This window comes from Meles meles, chromosome 17 (genome assembly GCF_922984935.1).
Source record: "Meles meles chromosome 17, mMelMel3.1 paternal haplotype, whole genome shotgun sequence".
Lineage (NCBI taxonomy): Eukaryota > Metazoa > Chordata > Mammalia > Carnivora > Mustelidae > Meles > Meles meles.
In genome coordinates, this window is record NC_060082.1 from 39,819,971 (window position 1) to 39,831,266 (window position 11,296).

At 53.0% G+C, this 11,296-nt stretch overlaps 1 protein-coding gene across 1 annotated transcript; it reads right to left on the reverse strand.

The window, feature by feature from the left end:
• Window positions 1–7,088: 7,088 nt before the first annotated feature.
• LOC123928043 (left-right determination factor 1-like) lies at window positions 7,089–10,882 on the reverse strand. Its single transcript, XM_045983089.1, has 4 exons — window positions 10,633–10,882; window positions 9,117–9,363; window positions 8,607–8,849; window positions 7,089–8,295 (listed from the first exon to the last, which is right to left on the reverse strand). Exons 1-4 carry the CDS (start codon window positions 10,880–10,882, stop codon window positions 7,932–7,934), a joined length of 1,104 nt encoding a protein of 367 aa, XP_045839045.1. The 3' UTR covers window positions 7,089–7,931.
• Window positions 10,883–11,296: the final 414 nt, after the last annotated feature.

The following is an 11,296-nucleotide window of genomic DNA, read 5'->3' on the forward strand; positions in this document are numbered from 1 at the left end:
TTTCCCTTCTTGCGTGTGGAGTTGGTTTGATTTGTTGTTGATTCTCCAGTTCTTTAAGGTGTAGAGACAGCTTGGTGTATTCTGGATTTTTCAGTGTTTTTGAGGGAGGCTTGGATGGCTATGTATTTCCCCCTTAGAACCGCCTTTACTGTATCCCATAGGTTTTGGACCGAAGTGTGTTCATTCTCATTGGTTTCCATGAATTAAGTTCATCTTTGATCTCCTGGTTGATCCAAGCATTCTTAAGCAAGGTGGTCTTTAGCTTCCAGGTGTTTGAGTTCCTTCTGAACTTTTCCTTGTGATTGAGCTCCAGTTTCAAAGCATTGTGATCGGAGAATATGCAGGGAATAATGTCAGTCTTTTGGTATCGGTTGAGTCCTGCTTTGTGACCCAGTATGTGGTCTATTCTGGAGAAGGTTCCATGTGCACTTGAGAAGAATGAGTATTCTGTTGTTTTAGGGTGGAATGTTCAGTATATGTCGATGAGGTCCATCTGGTCCAATGTTTCATTCAATGCTCTTATTTCTTTATTTTCTGCTTCGATGATCTGTCTATTTCTGAGAGAGGCGTACTAAGATCTACTATTATTGTATTCATATCAATACGACTCTTTATCTTGATTAATAGTTTTCTTATGTAATTGGGTGCTCCCATATTGGGGGCATAGATATTCACAATTGTTAGATCATCTTGGCGGATAGTCCCTTTAAGAATTATGTAGTGTCCTTCTGTATCTCTGACTACAGTCTTTAGTTTAAAATCTAATTTATCTGATATGAGAATCGCTACCCCGGCCTTCTTTTGAGGCCCATTGGCATGAAAGATGCTTCTCCATCCCTTCACTTTCAGTCTGGGTGTATCCTTAGGTTCAAAATGGGTCTCTTGTAGACAACATATGGATGGGTCCTTTCGTTTTATCCAATCTGCAACCCTGTGTCGTTTTATGGGCGCATTTAGGCCATTCACATTGAGAGTGATTATTGAGAGATAGGTTTTTATTGACATCGTGTTACCTTTGAAGTCTTTCTGTCTGTAGATTGTCTCTATATTTCTGTTCAATGATATTCTTAGGATTTTTTCCCTTTTATAGGACCCCCCTTAATATTTCCTGCAGTGTCGGCTTGGTGGTTGCATAGTCTTTTAAGCCTTGCTGGTCTTGGAAACTCTTTATCTCTCCATCCATTTTGAATGTCAATCTTGCTGGATAGAGGATTCTTGGCTGCATGTTCTTCTCATTTAGTACTCAATATATTTTGCCAGCCCTTCCTGGCTTGCCAGGTCTCTGTGGAAAGGCCTGACGTTATTCTAATGGGCTTTCCTCTGTACATAAGGAGCTTTTTTGTCCTAGCTGCTTTTAAGAGGGTCTCTCTTGGGGCGCCTGGGTGGCTCAGTGGATTGAGCCACTGCCTTCAGCTCAGGTCATGGTCTCAGGGTCCTGGGATCGAGCCCCACATCGGGCTCTCTGCTCGGCAGGGAGCCTGCTTCCCCCTCTCTCTCTGCCTGCCTCTCTGTCTACTTGTGATCTCTCTCTGTCAAATAAATAAAATCTTGAAAAAAAAAAGAAGAGGGTCTCTCTTGAAACATAATTCCTCATTTTAACTATAAGGTGTTGTGAGGACTTTTGAGAATCTAAAATCTTGGGAGGAAATCTCTCTGCCTCTAGTACATGAACGTTGTTTCCATTCGTGAGATTGGGAAAATTTTCATAGACAACTTCTTCCACTATATCTTCTAGACTTCTTTCTTTTTCCTCCCCTTCAGGGATTCCAATAATTCTGATGTTGGAACGTTTCATGGCATCATTTATTTCCCTGATTCTGTTTTCATGGCTTCTGAGCTGTTTGTTCCAGGCTTCCTCCTGATCCTTTCTATCTGTTTGTCCCTTCCAATGACGTTCTCGAGGGCCTGGGGCCAAGAACCCGGCAAGGACACCGAGACCCCCGCCGGCAGTACGGACCGCCCTGAGCGTGCCCTGGGAAGGCCGCCTGTGACTGACCCCAGGACCATGGTGGACCTGCCCTTTGCTGCCCACCCGCACTCCCACTGACCTCGGTCCCTTTGCACAGGCCTCATGCAAACCTGCATGTTTTCAGCTCTTGGGAGACTGTCTTTGAGACGCTAGTCGGCTGTCTTCCCGCTCTTGGCCTCACTGAAATAAACCCCTTGCCCGTTTCATCTCCACTCCTTTCTCTGTCTTTGATTTGGTGAGTGGTGAGTGGCTGACCCTGGTCGTCCGGGACCGGCAGAACCTGGTGCTCGTGTCCCTCCGTGCCCCAGCTGCAGGTAGGACCCAGCCAAGACCGGGAGGCCTATGATTCCATCCCCCGACTCCTAATGTTCACTATTAAGCAAACTGTTTCTGATTAGAAAAGGAGTTCATGCATATTGAGGAAAATGCAGGAAATACCAAAAAAGTCAAGTTAAAAATAGTCTCATAATCAGACTTGCTAGGGATAGTTTCTTAGAAACATTTTCAGTGGATTTCCTTACATTATTATTGTCTGTGCATATGTACTTTTCCAACCTTGGAAATAAATGATATACATACAGTTTTGAAACTTCTACATGAGATATATAATAAGCATTTCCCAATGTCACTGAAAAGTTGTCTAAAACGAGATTTCTGTGACTACTTAGTATTCCATTCTAAGGCTGCCCCACACTAACCATTTTCCCAAAGATCAAAATTAGGTTTATTGACTCATTCCACAGATGTTTACTGACCCAGGTTCTGGGGGTTCAGCCATGAACAAAACGAAAGTCCCTGTCCTCACAAACACATCAGTTTTTCAAGTTATTCAGGGACGCCTGGGTGGCTCAGTTGATTAAGTATCTGCTTTACACTCAGGTCTTGATCCCAGGGTCCTGAAATTGAGCCTTGCACCTGGCTCCCTGCTCAGCTGGAAGCCTGCTTCTCCCTCTGCCTATGCCTCTCTCCTCTGTGTCTAATGAATAAATAAATAAAATCTTCAAAAAAGTAAACCAATAAAAAATCATCTACTGTGAGAAAATCTTTGTCTAACAATCTGATTATGTTCTTAGTATCACATGTTTAAAGGCTCCCTGTGGTGGCCATCAGCACCAGCATCTCAACAGTTCAAACTAGCTGAAGGAAAGGGGACTTTCCATACAGCTCTTGGGAAGGTACTGGGGAGCATGCCATCTGGAAGGGGCACCTGCATCAGGTAGGGACTGGGACTGGGGCCCCAGCACTGCCCGCATCCTTCCCCTCTTCTCTGGTCTTTACTCGCTTCCATTTGGCCCTCCTTTCTGGTAGAAAAATCTTCAGCAGGCAGCGGAGAGGGTGGGAACTTCTGAATGCTGTCGCCCCTCTGAGGGATGCTGGGCTCCCCACAGTCCTTTTGGAAGGCTGCAGGGCCCCCTTGCTTCCTGCCCCTCTCCAGGAGGGCCCCAACCTGGCATGACACATGCTGTCCATGGCCAGCACCGGTGTCCTTGGGCGGCCACTCTATCCATTTTACTCCATATGAACAGGCAAAGAGAAGACCAGAAGGAAAGAGGGGAAGCTCACCAAGCTTCCTGGACTGCCCACCTTCCCCTCTCTCCTTCTCCCTCCTTCCCTCCTCCTCCTCCTCCAGCTCTGTCAGCTGAGGCTGCCCTACTGTCCTGTTCCTCCTCCTCCTGCCTTCCCAAAGTGGATAATGCTGTTTTTTCTGCCTCCCCTTTTCCGGGTAACCTCCACCCCTCCCTCCCCACCCAAGGCCAGGTCTCCTTCCCGGTCTAATTAGCTGGCTCAACGGTTGTAACAATGCTGGTGATTCAGGGAATGAGGGAGGATCCTGAACAGCTTCCAGCTTCCAGGGAATCCTACCTACACCAAGTCCTCTTGACTCCAGTCCATCCTGATTTAGGGACCTCTCCAGGGAGGCACATTTTGCATGCATTTTTCTTTTTCTTTCTTTTTTTTTTTAATTACACCAGTAACCCATGTTCATTGTAGAAACATTTTTTAATTTGATTAAATGAAAAAATGAATATTGCTTTTAATCCCAGCACCTAAAGAGATCCAATGTGACTCTTTGGAATGTAACTACACTCCCTTGTCCTATAAGCCAGGCACATCTTACACCTGATTTTTTTTAAAGATTTTATTTATTTATTTGATATATATAAAGAGAGATCACAAGTAGGCAGAGAGGCAGTCAGAGAGAGAGGGGGAAGCAGGCTCCCCACTGAGCAGAGAGCAGAGAGCCTGATGCGGGGACTTGATGCCAGGACTCTGACCTGAAGGCAGAGGCTTAACCCACTGAGCCACCCAGATGCCCTGACTTTTTTTTTTTTTTTTAAGATGTTATTTATTAGAGAGACAGAAAGAAAGCATGAGCAGAGGTGAGGGGCAGAGGGAGAAGGAGAAGCAGACTCCCCACTGAACAGGGAGCTCGATGTAGGACTTGATCCCAGGACCCTGAGATCATGAACTGAATTGAAGGCCAAAGGCAGACACTTACTTAACTGACTGAGCTCCCCAGATGCCCTTAAACCTGATTTTTAAAAAATTTTTAAATAATTTTTATTTTTAATTTATTTTATTTTTTTAATTTATTTGACAGAGAGAGAGACTGCGAGAGGGAACAGAAGGAGAGTGGGAGAGGGAGAAGCAGGCTTCCTGCCGAGCAGGGAACCTGATGAGGGGCTTGATCCCAGGAATCTGGGGTCATGACCTGAGCTCAAGGCAGACAACCATTGAGCCACCCAGGCACCCCTAAACCTGATTTTTTTTTAAAGATTTTATTTATTTATTTGACAGATCACAAGTAGGCAGAGGGGCAGGCAGAGGGAGAGAAGGGAGGAAGCAGGCTCCCTGCTGAGCAGAGAGCCCGATGTGGGGCTGGATCCCAGGATCCTGGAATCATGACCTGAGCCTAAGGCAGAGGCTTTAACCCACTGAGCCACCCAGGTGCCCCCCTAAACCTGATTTTTAAAAGAAGTACGGTGTTCATGTTGTATGTGAAAACATTGTAATTACACCTCACTTCTAGCCGACTTGGACAGACCAGCTTCATTTCTGCTGTTGCCATAGAACGCATCACGGAATGAACCTGTTGCCTCACATGCCGCAGGTCAGAAGTCTGGGTGGTTCCGGCTGGTTTCTCTGCTCTGGGTCCCACAGGCCACATCAAGATGGCAGCCAATCTGGACCCCTCCCTAGAGGCTCTGGGGGAGAATTGGCACCATGACACAGTCAGGCTGCTGGCAGAATTTGGCTCCGTGTGGCTGTAGCCTGAGGTCCCCTTTCCTTGTGTTCTCAGCTTCTGGAAGGCCCTCACATTCCCATGCTCACGGCCCCCTCCATCTGCAAAGCAGCAATGGCAGGTCCCTCCCTTTTCATGGTTCAACTCTTTCTGGCCTCCTTTGCTGCCTCTTGTTGGTTCTCCTCCTCCTGGGAGCTCCCGGGTGTGATCTGAAGCGGGTGCCCAGACACGGTGGAGAGGGAGGGACGCAGGAAAGAGGTAGCTCCAGATGGGTTGAAGAAGCACAGGGAACTGATATAGGAGGCTTGTCTTGGGGGCCGCTAGATGGTGGATCTCTGCCCACCTGCTCCTCACGGCTCTCAGATCGGCCTTAGCAGGGTTCCGTCCCTGATGGTCCCAGCCCCACATCCCTGTCTCAAGGCTGTCCTGGGGGCAGCTTCTGGGCAAGGGCAACCAGAATCCACATTCCAAGGACAGCGGAGGGACTGAAGAGCTTCCCTCACCTGGGTCCAGCCCACAGGTCAGCCTGCACTCACATCTTCACGTTGACCTTCCCTAAAACCTCATCTCCGTGCCTCCAGCAGAGAACGTTCTCTGCTTTGAAAGAATCCTGTGATGAGATTCTTTCATTGTGATGAGATTCATCATTCTGTGATGAGGTACTAGATGTACCTGGTCACTCCAGGATCATCTCCTTGTCTTGAGGTTGGTAACCTTAATTACAACTGCAAAATCCCCTTTGAAATATAAAATGACTGTCATGGGCTCCGAGGGTAGGGAGGCATGGGTGTGTTGGGGAGAACACCTTGCCTACCACACCATCTCCCTGTGCGGAGGAACTCATCCTTGCATTCTGAAATGAGGCCAATCTCCTGGATTTTTTAGATCACAGGAGATGCTGGGAGTAGGCCCACTCTTGCCCCTGATTGAATGGACTGGCTGGGAGCCCCCAGACCTTTTAGAGCCGCAGATAGGTCACTGAGTAGCTGGTGGAACCCTTTAGAAGGTATGCATACCCTTCTTATAAAGAAAACAGTGGTCTACTCTGGTATTCACAGCATCCCACCTGGGATCTAGGCCTTTCTGTCCACGCCAAGTCCTCTCCACTGCCTCCAACCGTACACTTGCCACGTTCTCAGATCCCACCTGTCCAGAGATGGGTTCCGTTTCCCCCTCCACTAGTCCGTTGTTATTAATTAGCTTTGTAGGTAAAAACAGAGCCCAAGAACTTCAACAGCCAAACATAGGGAAACCCAGGTGCCTGGAAAGGTCACGTAAGGATGCTGCCAGCTGTGGCAACTTCCAGGTGACCTGGACACTAACGCCCATGTCCTCAGCAGAGCACGCTTATGAGGAGGGGGGCAGCAGTGCAGTGGGAAGGAGTGTTATAACCCATGCCTTGGCGTAGGGATTCAGCAGCTTTGCATTGCCCCTGCCTCGATTTCTTCATCTGGAACATGGGAATCATAATACCTACCTCAAGGAATTCGTTGCAAGAATTAAGTGACACAAGCTCTACAAAATTGCCTGGCACAGCACCCCGGCTTTCAGTGAGGGCTCAGTGAGGCTTAGCTTGCTTGCCACACCATTGTCACCCCGGGTCCTGTCCCCATAACCACTGCCTTGGGGGGGGGGTTCCAAAGAGATGGCATGTGTGAGTGATTGTTTACAATACTGGTTTTGGAGTGGGGGGGGGTGGAGAATCTAAGTGTTACAAATGAAAGCTTAATCTAAACCTAGTTATTGCAGTGTTTGGGGGTCTCGGTCACCCCCTCTCTTCACGTCATTATGAGATCTTGTCCCCATCATTGCTCCCTTCTCTCTCGTGTAAAGGGTACCAGAAACTAAATGCAGAAACACAGAGCAAACCGTCACTTTATTTTGGAGGATTATCTACACTCAACCCTTTTGGCTACATTTTTAAAAAGTAAATACACATGGGTTTTGGTGGGGAAAATTCTAAAACCATGGGGGAAATAATGCAACTATGCACAGGAAATGCTGGGGGGTGGGGGCAGGGGGAGAGGTTAGGGGTCTCTGACTCCCAGGGCAATGACTCAGCTGATTCCCACCTTCTCCCTTTTAAGAGGAAAGGGTGACCCCATTGGCTTGAGGTCACAGTTGTGACCCTGTTCCATCCAGAAACCAGGTGTCCTGACTCCCTGCCCATTGCCCCAGGTGGAAGCCCTTGGTCCTCCCTCCTAGCAATCTCTCAGGGGAGTTTGTTCACAAGAATCCTGAATGGGTCAGCGTTTTGGGGAAAGGGTGTCCTTTTTTTAGACCTCCTCCCTACCTAGGGAAACTGGGGGATTTTTTAAAGTTTTCCTGTAATTCCCATCATGTAGTAGAGTAAATCAGTCTGTTTCCCCAGCTCACATCATAGGGCACGCTGTACCATACTCAGCTGAGAATTTGCGAATTTGCAAGAGAACAGAAACTCCCAGCGGGCAGTCTGTCTGAGCTGGCTGCATCCTATAACAAGGAGACTGGGATTTCCTTCTAGATCTCAGCAGTTGGAGTTGCATTAGTGACTCATGTAAGTGCTTAGGGTGGGTGATGGTGCAGAAGAGGACAAGAAATGGAAGAAGGTGCAGGAAAGGTAAAACAGGGTGCTGAGTGGGGCCAGAGGTCACCTGCTAAGGAGGAAATTAACACCTATGTCAAGACCTGTTTCTGTGCACCTGTCCAGCCCGGCACCTGGGTGGCTCTGCCCCCCACCTAAGGCTCCAGCTTCCGGGGCACGGGCGCCCCGTCCCAGGAGCAGCTGCACTTCTGCACCCTCATGTTGGGCAGGCTGACCACCTGGAGCCTGGTCCTGCCTCCTTCCTTGACGCTCACGATCATGGGCAGCGAGGTCGTCTCCGAAGCGATGCACTGCCGCGGGCCCAGAAATGGCCACTGGAAGGGCAGGGGCCGCGGGGGCTGCTGGCAGGCGCCCACGCACTCGTAGGCCAGGAAGCCCGGGGGCTCCAGGACCCAGTTCTCAGCCCACTTCATCCCCTGCAGGTCAATGTACATCTCCTGGCGGCAACAGCGGGTGGCCTCCGTCACGGGCGCCTCGGGGTCACAGTCGCCCTGAGCTCTGCGAGGGGGGCGGGAGTAAGGAGAGGCAGAGGTCAGCGGGGGCGGGGCAGAGGGCGGGGCAGGGGCGGGAGATGGGGCATCCGGGAGGGAGCTTTACCATCCAGCGCTCCTTATGTTCAAAAGGCTATTTGTGGCAAGGACGGGTCACTACCAACAGCCAAACAGTACAAGTGCCACTTGTCCTGAGACTGAAGGACAATCTCCTGTGGGCACTCACTCCCATGGGCACCCTGAAATGTCCCACTAGGACTGAGCTGGAGTTCCCCCTGTGCCCTGTGACCGGGGTCCCCGTGGGGCCCGGGTTCCTACCCGTAGGCCCCCAGGTCCAGCGTGTGCAGCTCCAGCTGGGGTTCTCCCTGCCGCGCGCCCTCGGGCCCCTGGGAGGCGAAGCGCACCAGCTTGTGGGCGCCCGAGGCCAGCGGGCCCAGGTGCTCCCTGTGCACGGTCACCTGCAGGAGCAGAGGCTGGCGAGGCTGGCTCAGCTGCTGCCAGAAGGTCACCGCCTCTGTCACGTCGAAGGCCTTCCAGCCGCTCTCGTGGAGGGACACCAGCCTGCGACAGGGCAGTGCGGAGATGGGAGCTGAGCTGGGGCCTGGGGGTTCCCCCCGGGGAGCCTCCCCTCCCATCCCCTGCGCAGGAGCCCCTCCACCCCAGGACTGTCGCCCCCTCTCTCCCGAGCTAGGACTTCCCTTCCCTTCCCTCCCTCCCTTCCCCTCTCCTCCCCTCCCCTCCCCTTCCTTCCCAAACACGCCCCGCCCCGCGCTGCTACCTCCACCCCCTCCCCTCCCATACCCTCCCCTCCCCATTAGTAGCACCCACCTGGAGTCCACCAGCGAGGTGCGGTTGGAGCTGTCTTCGCGGACCTGCAGCCACTCGACGGTGACGCGGGCGCGGGCGCTGTGCGGGGACAGTCGCTCGTGCCTGCGCAGCGCGGCCCTGGGCACCGGCTCCTGGAAAAGGCGCAGCACGGCCCGCACCAGCTCGCTGTTGGGGGGCAGCCGCCCCTCCATGCTGAACACCAGCAGGTGCGTGGAGGCCTCGGACGCCAGCCACCTGCCCGCCACCTCTGGGGACAGGAACAGGGTCAGGAGGCCTCTCCAGCACCAGGGCGGCTGCGAGGGGATCAGGATCTGGGGCCAGCCAATAGCATTTCCCTGGGAGTCCCCAGGGAGATCCGCGGGGAAGTCCCCAGGAATCTGCAGGATCGTTGTGGGGGCTGGGGTTTGGCCTCAGGTGCACAGGCACGCAGTTTTCTGTTTTGTTTGTTTTGAAAAATATTTTATTTTATTGAGAGAGAGAGTGCACGTGGGCCCCTCAAGGGGAGGGGCAGGGGGAGGGGCAGGGAGAAAGAGGATCTCAAGTAGGCACCCCGCCAGTGTTGAGCCCAGGAGGGCTCTATCTCAGGACCTGGAGATGACAACAGCCAAAATCAGGAGTCCATATTCAACCGACTGAGCCACCTGAGTGCCCCTAAGATTTTATTTTTAAGAAATCTCTATGCATGGGGCGCCTGGGTGGCTCAGTGGATTAAGCCGCTGCCTTCGGCTCAGGTCGTGATCTCAGGGTCCTGGGATCGAGCCCCGCGTCGGGCTCTCTGCTCCGCGGGGAGCCTGCTTCCTCCTCTCTCTCTGCCTGCCTCTCTGCCTACTTGTGATCTCTCTCTCCGTCAAGTAAATAAATGAAATCTTTAGAAAAAAAAAAAAAAAAAAAGAAAGAAATCTCTATGCCCAGTGTGGGGCTCAAACTCACAACCCTGACTTCAAGAGTCACGTGCAGCCTTCGCTGGGCAAAGGGTGCACAGCAAAACTGGGAGGGCAGTCACCTCTGCCGAGTCTCCAGGCCTCCAGCCACCCGCCCTCCCAGCTGGAAAGCAGCACGTGTGGGTCCGTCCCTGGGCACTGAGGAGGGGAGCCCCAGCCCCACGGAGCTGAGAGGGCGCAGTGCCATTCACCTCTCCACAGGCTGACCTTGAAAATGATGGAATCAGCCCTTCCCTCTCATCTCACAAGCTGCCCCCCACTGTGGGAGGGAATCAGAGCCAGGGAAGCCAACAAGCTCAGAGACGTCAGGAGACTCGTCTAGGGCAGACGACAAATAGCAGAGGGGAGCCGCGAGCCCCAGGGTCCTTCCTCTCTTGCCACGGCCTTGGCAGTGGGGCAGCTCCCCCGGGCCTGAGCGGCGGGGGCGCTCGGGGCAGACAGAGACCCCTTCCCCGGGGACGCAGCCTTCCTCACACCCCCGCGTCCCGGCGGCAGCGCCCCCAGAACAGGCTCCTCCCATCTTCGCCCGCCCCGCCCCCAGCCAGGACTCAGGTGCGGCGGCAGGGGGTCCTCACCTCGGAACCTCTGGCTGAACCTCTTCCCTCGAGAGCGGACCCCGTGGCTGCGCTGCAACAGGGCCACGTACTGGGCCATCACGTGCGCGGGGGTGACCAGCTCCTCCACGTCGCCTGCGTCCAGGACGGGCGCCTCTCGGAGCTGCAGCTGCCGCAGCAGGGTGCTGAGAATGTGCTCCCCGCTCAGGGCGGCCCCGGGGCCCGGCAGGGACAGGGCCCACAGCGCCCAGCACAGCCACAGCGACCTCATGGGGCGGCGCTCGGGGAGGAGGAGCGGCGGCGGAGCAGACAGACCTGTCCCGGGAGGAGGCTTGAGGAGGGACCGAGCTAGCTGGGCTCAGGGTCGGACTGGCTTTATAGGCAGCCTGGGGCTGAGCGGGGAGGGAGGGAGGCCACACCCCTCGGACCCCCTTGTTGCTGAGCAGCCAGACAGGTCCAGGAGCCTGGAGGAGGGGGCCCTGAAGAACGCGCAGGGAGGCCTGTCTGGATGCCACACCAGCCTGGGGCCTCTGGCCATGGCTGTCTGGGCAGCTCGGGAATGACTTTAGTGCCTCTTAAATTTCCCTGGCGCTCCCCTGGTCCCAGCCTATGAAAAAGTGGGCCTATTCTGTATCAAGGAGAATCCTATCAGGCGTCTGCTGAAATCCCTTTCCTGGAGGCCAGT